The sequence below is a fragment of the Colletotrichum costaricense genome, assembly GCF_030867565.1.
Source record: "Colletotrichum costaricense strain IMI 309622 chromosome Unknown Scaffold_7.1, whole genome shotgun sequence".
NCBI classification, from domain to species: Eukaryota; Fungi; Ascomycota; class Sordariomycetes; order Glomerellales; family Glomerellaceae; genus Colletotrichum; species Colletotrichum costaricense.
Window position 1 is genome coordinate 1097303 of NW_026848236.1, and position 12620 is coordinate 1109922.

The 12620-nt window shown below is 50.5% G+C and overlaps 6 protein-coding genes across 6 annotated transcripts; 4 read left to right on the forward strand and 2 right to left on the reverse strand.

Annotated features, from left to right (window-relative positions):
* Positions 1-1112: 1112 nt before the first annotated feature.
* On the forward strand, positions 1113-2066 carry CCOS01_07555 (uncharacterized protein; the record flags this gene model as incomplete). The annotated part of the gene is made up of 1 exon (XM_060455719.1): positions 1113-2066. One exon carries the CDS (start codon positions 1113-1115, stop codon positions 2064-2066), a length of 954 nt encoding a protein of 317 aa, XP_060313611.1.
* Positions 2067-2879: 813 nt separating this feature from the next.
* CCOS01_07556 (uncharacterized protein) lies at positions 2880-3510 on the forward strand (the record flags this gene model as incomplete). The annotated part of the gene is made up of 2 exons (XM_060455720.1): positions 2880-3411; positions 3485-3510. The coding sequence occupies 2 exons, from the start codon at positions 2880-2882 to the stop codon at positions 3508-3510; spliced, it is 558 nt and encodes a 185-aa protein (XP_060313612.1).
* Positions 3511-4852: 1342 nt separating this feature from the next.
* CCOS01_07557 (uncharacterized protein) lies at positions 4853-5332 on the reverse strand (the record flags this gene model as incomplete). Its single annotated transcript, XM_060455721.1, has 1 exon — positions 4853-5332. The coding sequence occupies one exon, from the start codon at positions 5330-5332 to the stop codon at positions 4853-4855; it is 480 nt and encodes a 159-aa protein (XP_060313613.1).
* Positions 5333-7078: 1746 nt separating this feature from the next.
* CCOS01_07558 (SCP-like extracellular protein) lies at positions 7079-7877 on the forward strand (the record flags this gene model as incomplete). Its single annotated transcript, XM_060455722.1, has 2 exons — positions 7079-7794; positions 7856-7877. The coding sequence occupies 2 exons, from the start codon at positions 7079-7081 to the stop codon at positions 7875-7877; spliced, it is 738 nt and encodes a 245-aa protein (XP_060313614.1).
* A 916-nt stretch (positions 7878-8793) lies between these two features.
* Positions 8794-9428, forward strand: CCOS01_07559 (scytalone dehydratase; the record flags this gene model as incomplete). Its single annotated transcript, XM_060455723.1, has 3 exons — positions 8794-8824; positions 8883-8980; positions 9039-9428. 3 exons carry the CDS (start codon positions 8794-8796, stop codon positions 9426-9428), a joined length of 519 nt encoding a protein of 172 aa, XP_060313615.1.
* Positions 9429-10657: 1229 nt separating this feature from the next.
* Positions 10658-11606, reverse strand: CCOS01_07560 (methyltransferase domain-containing protein; the record flags this gene model as incomplete). Its single annotated transcript, XM_060455724.1, has 2 exons — positions 10658-11477; positions 11536-11606. 2 exons carry the CDS (start codon positions 11604-11606, stop codon positions 10658-10660), a joined length of 891 nt encoding a protein of 296 aa, XP_060313616.1.
* Positions 11607-12620: the final 1014 nt, after the last annotated feature.

A 12620-nucleotide genomic window follows, 5' to 3' on the forward strand; every position in this document is an offset into this window, starting at 1 on the left:
TGTAACCTTCTCGACTTACGTACCTCCTCATGTAGTGCTGTTTTATCGCGAAAATTGGGGATGTTATAGGACAGGTATAATGCTATGGGCCAGGAGGACATACATTCTCGGTGAATATGATGTGCGGGGTGCAGGTGTCGTTATGTACGGTTCACTGGGCTCATACTATTACCCTGGTCGACGTTGTCGTGCCGATTGCGCATGGAATGGGAAGGCTGAAGAGGCCGGTAAGGAACGTTTCTGCTCCTCTGCGATGTTACCTACCTTGGACGAGAATGTTTTGTCTATTTTTGGTGGAGATAATGATGTTTTGTATCTCGTTTACGATGAGACTCATCCCATCCACTCGTAGGTACCTAGAACTGACGAGTAGTCTACCCCGGGGTTGGTAACTAGTTACACGAGATCTCAGAATTGTTGTCTTTGAGCTGGATGGTATAGACGTCTGGTTAGAGCAAGAGATCAACTTCTTTGCCAGCACAAGGGCCTCCTCAGCCAGTGTCTCAAAAGCTTCAACGTCTAAATCCTTGCATCCGGTACGGCGAATATGAGACAGCGCATTGGCATTAACAATGTCTTATTGAATATCATAGACAATGATCTAGAAGAAATGTCTTTGTCGGTTGATTAACGATTAATTTATCGACCTGATTCTTCAAAGCAGGGATGACAATCACTGTGTGCAGAGGGCCACAAAGACCAAGCTCACGGAACCGAGGTTGAAAGGGGCTTGAGAATGAAGTGATAGATAACTTCAGGATAGATTTCAACAACTGACAGACCACACATCTCTACAAGATCAACCGCTTCTCGTAGATAGCATCAATCAGTTTTCGTTTCACGTCCCATCCCTTAGTACCGGTTCTTGTTCGTCAGGACTAGCTTCCGACCTACTTCACTTTTGCATCAGTTTCATCTTCACCTTTGACTTAACCTACAGAACTCGATTTTTCTACCACAACTTCACATTCACTCTTCCAGCCTGCCTGCATTTTCTGTAGCACCAAACCCGAAGCAATCACAGCCACGTCTCTCTCTCTCTCCAGTCTAAGTTCCACTCCTACTTTCTCTCACCAATAGCTATCAATCTCAACTAACTCCTCACCTAAACCATGACTGATCAATCCCAGAACAGCCAGACACCGGCCGCCACCAACGAATCAAGTGATTCAAGAGGCGTTGTTCCCCTCGAACTCTTCCTCGAAATCGCAGACCGTTACGTCGAATCCGCCTACGCCCAAGCCGCAGCCGAAGTCTCGACATGGCACGTCGAAGGCTGCCCAGACGCCATCGACTCAATCTACATCAGCGACAACCACATCTACGACTACGCCTCCCAGACGAAGCGCTGGCGCCTCGTCAGCACCCTCGCCAACTTCCGCAGCAGACGCGTCTCCGACATCGTCGACAAGACGTTTTGCAAGTTCCCTCGGCACCACCACGTGCCCCGTCACCACCGCACCCCGGAAAACGCCACAGAATGGTCTACAACGGGGCAGAGGAGCAGCGGCATCGTCAACCCGCCTAGACACGCCTGGGTCCTCCCCGACATCGACGTCTTCGTCCTCGACTTCAGAGCCGCGGACCGGCATAACAACGCAGACGGCGAGAACCCGGAACCCCTCGAGACCGCGATCCTCCAAACTTCACAGGAAGCCACGAGAGGACCCCTCCGCATGATCCGCCGCGTCAGCAGTAGCTTGAGAAACCTAATGACCGCTAGCGGAAAGCAGATCCGCGCGCTCGCGGCCTTGCCGGAGTTGAGGTGCGTGCAGACGTGGTGCGCGATCCGGAGCCCCGTGCAGCCCGCCGGCGAGCCGCTGCACGACCACACGGCGGTTTTGCCTGTTGATCCGGCGATCTTGCCTGAGCTTGCTGCGGAGTTGGCGCTGGGCGATACGCGGCTTTTGCTGTTGTGGGAGCCGTTGTTTGATGCCGGTGCGAAGATCACGGTTCGGCCGAGGTATGCTTTGCGTGGGGAGATTGAGCTCGTTCGTACGGATGAGGGTTTGCGGATGAAGTTTCTTGAGGAGGAGTGTAGGTGCTATCGGATTGAGCTGGAATAAGGTGGTGAATGGAAGCGTGGTTTGTGAGTGTCAGCGTAAGTTCTTTGGAGTTGGTGGAAGTGTACCCTTTGACTCTAGGCTGCACACTCGATTTTTGAACTTGATGGTATACATGGTAGGTGGGAAGAACTGAGCGGGGGAGGCTAGTCTATGATATCTTTGATATCCCGATTTTGATACCCCGATTTGAATCAAGTCGCTTGCGAAAGTTCCTGCTTTGAAGGCGCCTTGGTATCTTTCCCAACCAATGCCTATCATTAAGCGATTCTACATGGATAAATACACGAGGTAGCGTTACTATACACTGCAAGATTGGAGAGTTTTAATGTGAACATGTCCCTATGGTTACATTGCCAGATAGATAACGTAGTTTAGACAGCGATTAGAGATCAAGTGTCCTCTGCATTACGATGTAGCTGCATCCCATCGTGCTCTAGATGGAGCTCACGGAAATCTCGGTCACAGCCGGTTGGGCCTATATCGAGTTATCAAGGTATGCGTTGAAGACCCTGCGTTCCGATGCTGGAGGTCATCAGGGTGTCTCAAATTATACTTTCTACTCTGCTTGTTCCCGCTCGAAGCTCGAATTTTCTGTACTTAAAGAACTGCCGGATATACATGTCTTAGCCCAAACTAAGAGAAACCTGCTCAAGAAGGTTGTTGACGCCATGACCTCTACGCATACATCGCTATGTAGAAGAATGAAAGAAGTCTTCCTATCTACCACCACTACAGCAGCTGACCTCGTCTCTCCCTCCATCCTATCGCAGCATTGACACCTTCGGTACAAGCAGTGCTGATCCTGGCTATACGATGTCGACTAAATCCTATGCCACATTGCTCTTCGCTTTCGTCATCTTCTATGACAACCTTGAAAGACCAACACCAACCCGCAGCTTGAGTCCCCCTCCACAATTGGGTACCATGCGCTGGTCCACCAAGCTTCACAATACCTTCGAACGCATTAAATTTGGTATCAGAGGCACCACTCTCCCCAGCGGCATGCTTCCGTACGAAATATGGCTCTTAATCGTCGATGCCGTGGTTGACGACTTAGAATCGACAGTCGAGCCATTAACATGGGTATTGACCGGATATGAGTCCGAAAAGGTGACCGATGAGAATCGCTGTCTCATGCTCGATCAAAGCAAACCGCCCTGGTTTTACGGAATCGAGCACTTCTTGATTGACGACGCCAGAAACTGTGAAAAGAGCAAAATCAAGCACCGGCAAGATGCCATGGAAGTCCTGTATAACTTTACACTGGTCGACCGCAGAACTCGAGAGATTATCAACAGACGACTACCACGATGTACCTTTCTCCATAGGAATTGGTTCGAGCGCGGTAGGCCACTGGAGAAGCCTTCGACCTCAATACGAATCGTCCCGAGCATTGATCAGTTTCCTTACTTTGTCAGACGTCCTGCTCCGCATTCTCACATGAAGCGTTACAGGGCTCTTTTCAGTCCTTGGGAATACCACGGCTGCGTGGAGCCTTTCTCTCATGTTCAGACGATACTGCTTTCGGCGATTCTGCTCAGGCCTGGCTGGGTTTACCATCTCAAACACCACTTCCAGTACTTGCAGAAAATGCCTAGTTTGAGGCGTGTAGAGTTCAGAGCAAAACGACCGTACAGGGAAGCGGACGAAACTACTTACTATACAGTAGAGGACAGTCTTCTCACTTTTCTGCCTGGGGATGAGAATTTGGACATGGACGAGATTATTTCGATGTGGAGGTCACTCAAAGACAGAGGGGTCAGGTTCACTGCGAGCCATTCCAAGGCTTTGGTCGAGTTTACCTGAAAAACACCTTTAGACGTTTCCACGATGTCCTCTTCGCAGAATGCGAGCTGAAGTCGTTGAAAAAGAAAGGCTTTGGATATGACAATGACAGAACTCAGGTATTTATTCATGTGAAGAAGACATAGCCAGAAAGGTGTACAGCCCGTGCTAACAGCCAACGCAGTGTTTGTTTTTGCCTGAGTCTTGACACTCTGGGCGATAATTGGAGCTTTCTATCGAGTGTTCGGCGCTAGATAAGTCAGCTTGGCTAAGAATCCATAGGGACAGGCTGCACAACAGTGAGGCGCAATTCCTCGAGTTGCTAATGATATTCGAAGCTGCCTTGGAAGTATGGCACTCGATATGTTTGAAGTGTGCTGTATATAGACGGCCCTCCAAGGATCGCAGCCGACGGGTTTCGACAAACTGTATCTCGACCAACGACGTATGGCCTAGGTCAGACCCGGACATACGGATTACTCCGTAGGCAGAGAAAAGAAGACATCGGTCCAGTGAAATGATCTGTAGATTAATAAACTCATTGATACGAGATCTGGGCGAAGCGACTCGACTCAGCCGCACTTGATGGGTACCGCCGCCTTGCAAAATCACCGGGGATAGCGGCAGGTACCTGGGTTCCCTTCTCGCTCTCGCGCGGCTGATTCAGCGTTTACGCGTCTCCTCGCCACTTCGCTTACTGAACTCTGATATGAATGCAAGATTGTGATGTCCTGTGAGCCTGTGAGGTGAATGGCGGTGGAGTTATGCCTGACTCGCCGGGTCTATGAAGGCCCGAGGTACGGGACAATCAGGAGCGGAACTATGTGTTGGCTTGAAAGCCGTAGAATTCTCATGAACATACGCAAGGACAAGAAAGAGCCTAAACTGAGACCTTAATCCATGCAAAGAGGTTCCCATAGGATCAGTAAACAATCCTACTCGTACTACGTTAAAGGTGCTTAGGCAGGCGACGGTACTTTCTGCATTGGCCAATTGGTCGGTCAACCGGGTTCATCGGGGGAAAGCAGTCGAAGCGTTGGGGGACAGTGCGGATTGCAATAGGAAATCGTGACAGAGAAATGGAGACCTGTCGAAGCGAACTTAGCGAAGAAGGCAGAGAGGGGCAAAGTGACACCTTGGCTCAACTCTGTACCGGCGGGATGTAACCGGGGCGAGTTCAACCATGTTGATTTCGCAATCTCGGAGGCCCACCTGGAAGATATCTTAGAGGGCGGCATATAGGCCCCCAACGGACATGGTGTAACTTGACTGAGAGATTTTCTGTCTAGCAAACTTATGCAACGCACAGAGTAGTTTGCGGTGCCGCGGTGCTTACCAGTTAACTCTAAACAGCTCATGACGAAAGTAATTGAGAGATTTGTCGAAGGTGGTCTGAGATGTACACGTGCTAGGAGAGACATCAGACGAACTAGTGTAGGGAAAGGTCTGGGCCAACATTTTTTGCATGACACGAACCACATCCATTTTCTCACAGTCACCAGTACCAAGACACCGGATCCAACGGCGCGGGAATGTGGGAACTCCCAGCCCCAGCCCGTGTAAGCTTTGGGTGCCCAGCTTGGCCAAGGTCAAGCCTCGGCGCCTGCCAAAGACCATCGATCGGGCGGGATTGGCTCGAACCAAAGGGGCGGGAGGAGAGGGAGGGAAGGGAAGCAAGGAGCTTAAAGCAAGAAAAGAGGCTCAAGGCGCCTCGAACGTGTTCGATGATGATCAATGTGAGTCTCTACTAGTTTAGTAGTGGCAAAGATCGATCGTTTGTGGTGCTTCTGGCAATGTTCCAGAGCGAAACGCCCCGACAAAGACTTTGTGTGTTGTTTTTACCCCTGAGTGAAGGCTTGCAGCCGAAGCTAGAGTTTGAAGTTGTTTAATGAGGCAACGAAAAAGCATTGTGCAATGTTTGATTGGCTATTCCCCGCACCAGACTACCACTTGAGTTCTCGCCCAGGAGCTGGGCTTTGCCATCCATGACGCCTTTTTATCCCACTTGACGGGATGATCGAAGCATAATAAACAATGTCCGTTCGGCTGCAACTTCATTAATTAGACGAGAAGAGAGTGTCAGAGAAAGAAATGACAGGTGGGGTACTCCGACCTAGGCGAACACAACCAAATAGGGTTTATCGTGCTCAGTACCTTACACTATGGATAGCTCCTCTTTCGCTTTCTTCTGTTCTGTTCCCCTCGGACACCGATAAATAGCAAATTGAATGGGCCTGTGAGGAAGATAATTAGAGAGTACCACGGTAAGGAAGACTCTCAGACTTGTCCACTGCAAAGAAAGGGTGAAATGTTGACAAAGAGATTGAGACACCGAGGGAGTCGAAGAGTCGAGAACTGGTCATCATCCCTGAGCTGAGTTGGTTCTGGACCGCTGCCTGGACCACACGCTCGGCCCCACATGGGGTCCCTTCCATTTACCGGCAGCAGCTAAATCCACTGATGTGACATAATCTGGTAGGGCTACGTCCCAGAGAAATCCTTGGAGATCCTGGTGTGGTGGTGTGAGACATGGCGACAGGGGCGAGTTTGTTGCTGCCCGGTCGAATTTAAACCACTCATCTGGGGTCGTTTCCAATGTCAGCGTATCCACCAATACAATGGGCACCGTTGTGTGATCCAACTTCCGCGCTTCCGCGGCTTCTGCAGAAGAAGGGGGGAGGAAACTCGGGAAACTGTTGGAACTTGGAAAGACTTTTTGACAATGTTGTTGGTGTGGGGGACGATTCAGCACACTAGATCCTAATCCCTTCCAACTTCTAGGCTCCCCCCCGAATCCCCTGGTCCTATCAGGATGCAAAGGAGATTCGATCATTCGTAAGTGCTCTCTCCAAAGGGCCGGGAGTGTGAGACACCACGTCTTCTGGTTTAATATCTCTGATGTGGAGGCTTGCATACGGGAGATCATCACTCGTCTCAAGTTGAATACCGCCAGCGGCAAAATATCCCGACAACAGCAGGACCGGGGGCAAACAACTCTAACTAAGTAAACAAGATGCAGAATATATAATATCCCAACTCTCGCGTCCCTTTCCTGTTGTTTCTCTTTTCCTCTTCACCCAAAATCGACCTTTTGCGTCTGTCACTCTTTTACACCCCAGCGGTACTCATCGACGCCTTGGCAGGTTCCATCCTCCGTTCACTCCTTCAAATCAACATCCAAGAATCCCGGTGATTTCCAAAAACCCCTTTTCAACCAAACCATCAAAATGCGTTTCTCCGCTGTCGCCGTTGCCGCTCTCGCCACCCAGGCCGCCGCCTGGAGAGGCCAAGGCCCCCCGTCCGGCTCCTACTGGGGCTGGGGTAACACCGGCGTCGAGGCCAGCAAGGCCGCCGACGACTGCTCCGGCGCCGAGGTGACCTCCACCTCCACCATCACTCTCCCCGCCGCGACCGCCCCTCCCGCCGCCACCTCCGCTGCCCCGGTCGTGACCCCCTCCGCCGCCGCCCCCGTCGAGGAGGCCGTCAGCACCACCTCCTCCGCTGCCCCGGCCGCCACCACCGCTGCCTCCAGCGGCACCTCCGGCCTCACCTCGGACCAGCAGGCCGCCCTCGATGCCCACAACGCCGCCCGCTCCGACGTCGGCGTCCCGGCCCTCGAGTGGGATGCCACCCTCGCCGCCAACGCCCAGGAGTGGGCCACCAACCTCCTCTCCGTCGGCTCCCTGACCCACTCCCAGGTCTCTGACCAGGGCGAGAACCTGTACATGCAGTCCAACACCGACAGCCCCTACATCAACGCCGCCAACGCCTGGATTGCCGAGAAGTCTTCCTACAACGGCGAGACCATCTCCGAGTCCAACTACATGGGCTTCGGTCACTACACTCAGATCGTCTGGAAGAGCACCACCAAGGTCGGTCTGGCTGTTGCCACCAACTCCCAGGGCACCTACGTCGTCGCCCGCTACTCGCCCCCTGGCAACTAGTAAGTTTGAGTCTTGAATGGAAATAAAAGCATATGAACAGGCGACTGACAAGAGAAACAGCATCGGCGAGAAGCCCTACTAAACGTCGACAAGGACGCCGCCATTGGACGGATTTTGGAAAATGGCAAACGGGATCACGCAGCGACAACAAGGCAGGGCACCTGTTCCGGTAGCTACGTTGGCTGGGCCGAACACAACCAAAAACTCTTTTCTTTCCATTCTTGGACATTTTTTGTGTACTTGGGGTTGAGATGTTTTCCCACGACTTGATGTCGGATCCATTCCAGGTCTAGGCCGATCGAGAAACGAGGAAAAGGGGGTAGATCCTGGGTCTCTTTTACAAAACCAACCGCCCTTTGGCGAATTTCTTGCATGACTATAATGAGACATAGCGTAAATGCCTCACGATGCAGCTTCAATTTCCCGCAGTGATGTGATGTGATTCCTCAATGGCACTTGGTTGTGTACATTTTGGAGTGGTGTTGTATCATGAAGTGAGACTCGGGAACTTCTCATTATGGCCTTTACCGAGCAGCTGAGCGTTTTTTAGACTGGATACTGGTCGACATTTGGAACGAGTCGGCTTGGCATACAAAAGCCTTGTGCGAATGCCGTGTTTCGTCGCCATACGTTTACATAGCCGTCCGTTAAAGTTCTCCGGGAAGTGGAGGAACGGCAAGTGGACGGGTTACACCCACGGTCCCCCGCTCTCTGGAATAGTAACGACAAATTCTATGGGCGGAGTGTCTACTTTACCTACCCGCTAAGATTGAATCGTGGAGAGAGCAGAAATCGGGGTAACTTAAGAGAGCTTGTTGTCCTTTACTTAAGGTCTAGGGATACCTCTATTAACACTCGGTGATTTCCATTCAGGTTCTCCAGCAGAGTTTCGATGCACGAGCGGTTCCTTCTCATTTGACTTCCCTCGCGAATTACACAAATCGGGCGATAGTCTAAATCTACCTTAATCGATCATTATACGCTATAATTAAGATAAAATGGCATCTTCTGCTAACATTACTTTCGACGGTAAATCATCTCACGAGGTTTCCATCGTTCATGATGTGATACTAAAGAAGTATCCTAGACTACCTCGGGTTGAATGCATGCCTTTACGAGTGGGCAGACAGCTACGACACAAAAGACTGGAACCGCCTTCGCAAGTGCATCGCCCCTACCCTCCGCGTAAGCTCACGACCCTCCCTCCAACGACACGCAATCTAACACAACACTCACATTGAAGATCGATTACCCCTTCCTCAACAAGATCTGGGAAGCCATGCCCGCAGAAGACTACGTAGCCATGATGAGTAGCAAACCCATGCTTGGCAACCCCCTGCTCAAGACGCAACATCTCGTTGGCGCCAGCCGCTGGGAAAAGATCTCAGAGACCGAGGTTGTGGGCTACCACCAGCTCCGTGTGCCGCATCAAAAGTACACTGACGAGACTTTTAAGCAAGTCGCCGTCAAAGGTCATGGGCATAGCAGCAATAAGCATTGGTACAAAAAGGTTGACGGCGTGTGGAAGTTTGCGGGGTTGAGTCCCAAGATGCTCCTGACCGAGTATGATTTTGCGGCTGTGGCTGCCGAAGGTCGTGACTCGCTTTTGGCTGGGATAGTGAAGGATGTATGATGGATGATGGCGGCGCCAAGTCTTTGGAGTACTTAGATGATTAGTTGGTTGGAACTATACCGAATTTTAGAAGGTTTCATCATGCCTGCCTTTGCATCTGCAGCTTGAGATTAGACCTGATGGTCAATGAACCATTTGAGGAAGCGTAGGACTTCGCCTCCGTCGATGCTGCTGAAATCCAAGTTGATACTGGCCTAATATTGCTCGGCCTTTTCATCGAGTCCAAGGCGACTATTCTCCCTCAGTGTTGTTCGATGACTGCTCATATGCGAGCCATACCGGAGCATCCTCTCTCAGATTCACGCGCATAGAGTGCGGGCCTTTGCACCTTACGTTGGTTCCGAGATGCTCTCCTCTTAGCAGATTTGATGCAGCGTTAATGCTCATTCAACTACTAGTATCAGTCCGTGTACGTAGGAAGCCGCGTAAGACATCGAGATGTTGTAGGCATGCAGTTGCGGCTATTTCCGTGTCGATCAAGGTGATCTTATCCATGATCTGCACCGGGCGAAATACAGAAAGCACTACTTGCTAAAGCAGCGATGCCACCTTCTAGAAACATCCGCTAGCAAACTCATTGAACGAGCTCAGACCATTGAGCGACGAAGACCGCCTGCAGGTAGGTGGTTGATCTGCGAGCAGAAAAAACCTACTCTTGAACTCCACGTTTCCACTCACGAGGTTAGTCGCGCCAACGCTATTCACCTAACCGACCTTGCACTACATTATGCCGATCCTGGCATCCGTTTGCAGCACTTAACACACAGGAAGCGCTTCACATCGACAACGATGAGGTCGGCTGCCGCCAGCACGGCCCTGCAAACCTTACTTAAATGCCGTATTGCCGTTGAATGACTCGAGGAAGCCTGCCGCCTGGCGATATGCCCAGGCACCGCCGTTTCCGGTGAGAAGAGATGGCTTCAACGTGGTAATACACGTGTGAGTCGCCTGTCACCGTTATGGTGCTACGTGACTAGTGCCAGTTGGTCTCAGTCGCCCAACCACACATCATGCATCTCGTCGAGTCTACAGAACGAAGTCATATCCGAGACAGCGAACAACATTTTAAAAGGCCATTGAGCAAAGTTTCATCAAAATTAATCACTAATTACTAGAGGATATAAACAGCAAGATGTACTCAACATTAGCCAGTCCAAAGAAAAAAACAAAAGAAGTCAAAAACATACACACCCCAGCTCCTAGCTAGAAACCCCATCATCTGTAAGCTACTACTGAGCTGGCTTCCTCCCAATGGTGACTGTGTACTTGACAAAAATTCCTTCCTCCGCCGATGACGTCTCAAGGCACTCCTTTGTCAATTTCGAAACATCTTGGTCAGAGTATAAGTCCCGCTTTGTCAAAATCTTTCTGAGAAGATCTGGGAATGCCTTGAGAAGAGTTCGTTGCGCATAACAACCGACTGCTGCGCTAGGAATATTCTTCTCAGACGGCACCATCGAGAACTCAAACGATCGCGTAAGAAGCACTTCGAGCCCGGCGGCTCTCATGTGATCCCCGACATGATCACCAACTAGAATATCCAGTCCCATAGCCTGCGACTCCTCTAGAACTGCTTGGTGCCAGGACCAATTCCCGCTGAGCTTTGTCTGTGTACCTTGGCGGTAGTACTCCCAGGAGCAATCCTGGTGCTCGACGATGGCACCGGGCTTCAAGAGGTGGTGGACGCGTAAAAAGTACTCTTTCCAGCCGTCAATCGCGAGGAACAGCATACGCCCGAACACGTAGTCCAAGCTTTGCTCCTGGAGCCCCTGCTCTGATAGGTCTTCCATGATGTTGCCTTTCAAAAAGGTGACATTGGTCGGAGCTGAGGCTTTGACATGGTCAGGGACTGCAGATAGATCAATCCCGTACGCACGGGAAGAAGGACATTGTCGTGCTAGCTGGGTCGTGGCCACCCCAGTTCCACAGCCTATGTCAAGGATTTTCGACTTGCTCGGGAGAAGTCTCAGATCGAAGAGAAAAGGCTTCCCACCCAGCATAGACTGAATGGCAAGGGCCTGCTCATCAAGACGAGCTTGCTCGGGAGTACTAGCATAGTAAGCTCATGTAAACCGAGACGTCTTGGCGGAGTCTCAGTAGTACTTACTCATTGGGTAAAACGTATGGAGAAGAAGTGTCATGATACGTGCGTTCGGCGTACTGCGATGATGTTGCCATGATGGATTTTTCTAAAACTTTTGCAAGTTTTCAAGAAAAGAATGTCTGATTGAATTGTTATTGTGTTCCGGTTAAATACCAGGTATGTTTAAACAGAAAGCAAATTACATGATAGATACTCATACCCCTTTGCAACTTATATAGATATCAGACTCCAGACTCCAGACTTTCTATCGACGGGGCCATTGAGGGGTAAATTGTGCTATTATTGCCATGTTAGTCGAAACCTTGTCCCAAAGTAGCGTTGTGCTATTTCGAAATGTTGAGCAATTACGCGGCAATCGAGGTAGATTATCCTCACTATCTGTCATGCGAGACCTGCTCTGAATAGCCTCGCTTTAAGTTTGATGGATTCTGCCATTATTGTAGGCCGTGTAGTTGAGGGGTAAGTCCTTTTTCACGGATGGCTCGAACCTTATACTGAATGCAGCGTTTTTTCAATACGAATCTGTTGAGTCATGAAGATAATCAATCTCACGATCTATTAACGATGAGAAGCCTTTGCAGCACGTGTGTGAATAGCTTCATTTTAAGTTTGAGACATGCCAGGGGGCCCAAGCAGTATAAAGATGCATTCGCTTGAATTTTGGAATATCTATTCCGCTGGATCGCCAGCGTTCGCTTGTGAGGGAGAGGGATAAGCGCGTAAGGTAGCGTCTTTTAGACTTCTCACGATACTGGGCAGAAAAATCAGATTTTAGACCGAAAATCAGTCCAGGTGCATCCAACGACAAGAAACTAAGAGCAACACAGTTCGCACCGCCAATTCTCCAAGGAATGTGGGTAAACTCATGATTGCGGCATCTTGTATGACTGGTGGAGTTCTCTCCGTGCACTTGACTTGAATAGCGGCGGCTGCGGTTGATCAACTTGTGAACAACATATCGTATAGAGACAAGATAAGCAATGATCCTCAATATTCCCGTAAGATATCCGAGTGCATGAATCGTGTCAAGGGAAGCCCTCTTGGGTCTTCGAGGGTTTCGAAGCTTGCAGCTGGCTGGGTTTCCAGAA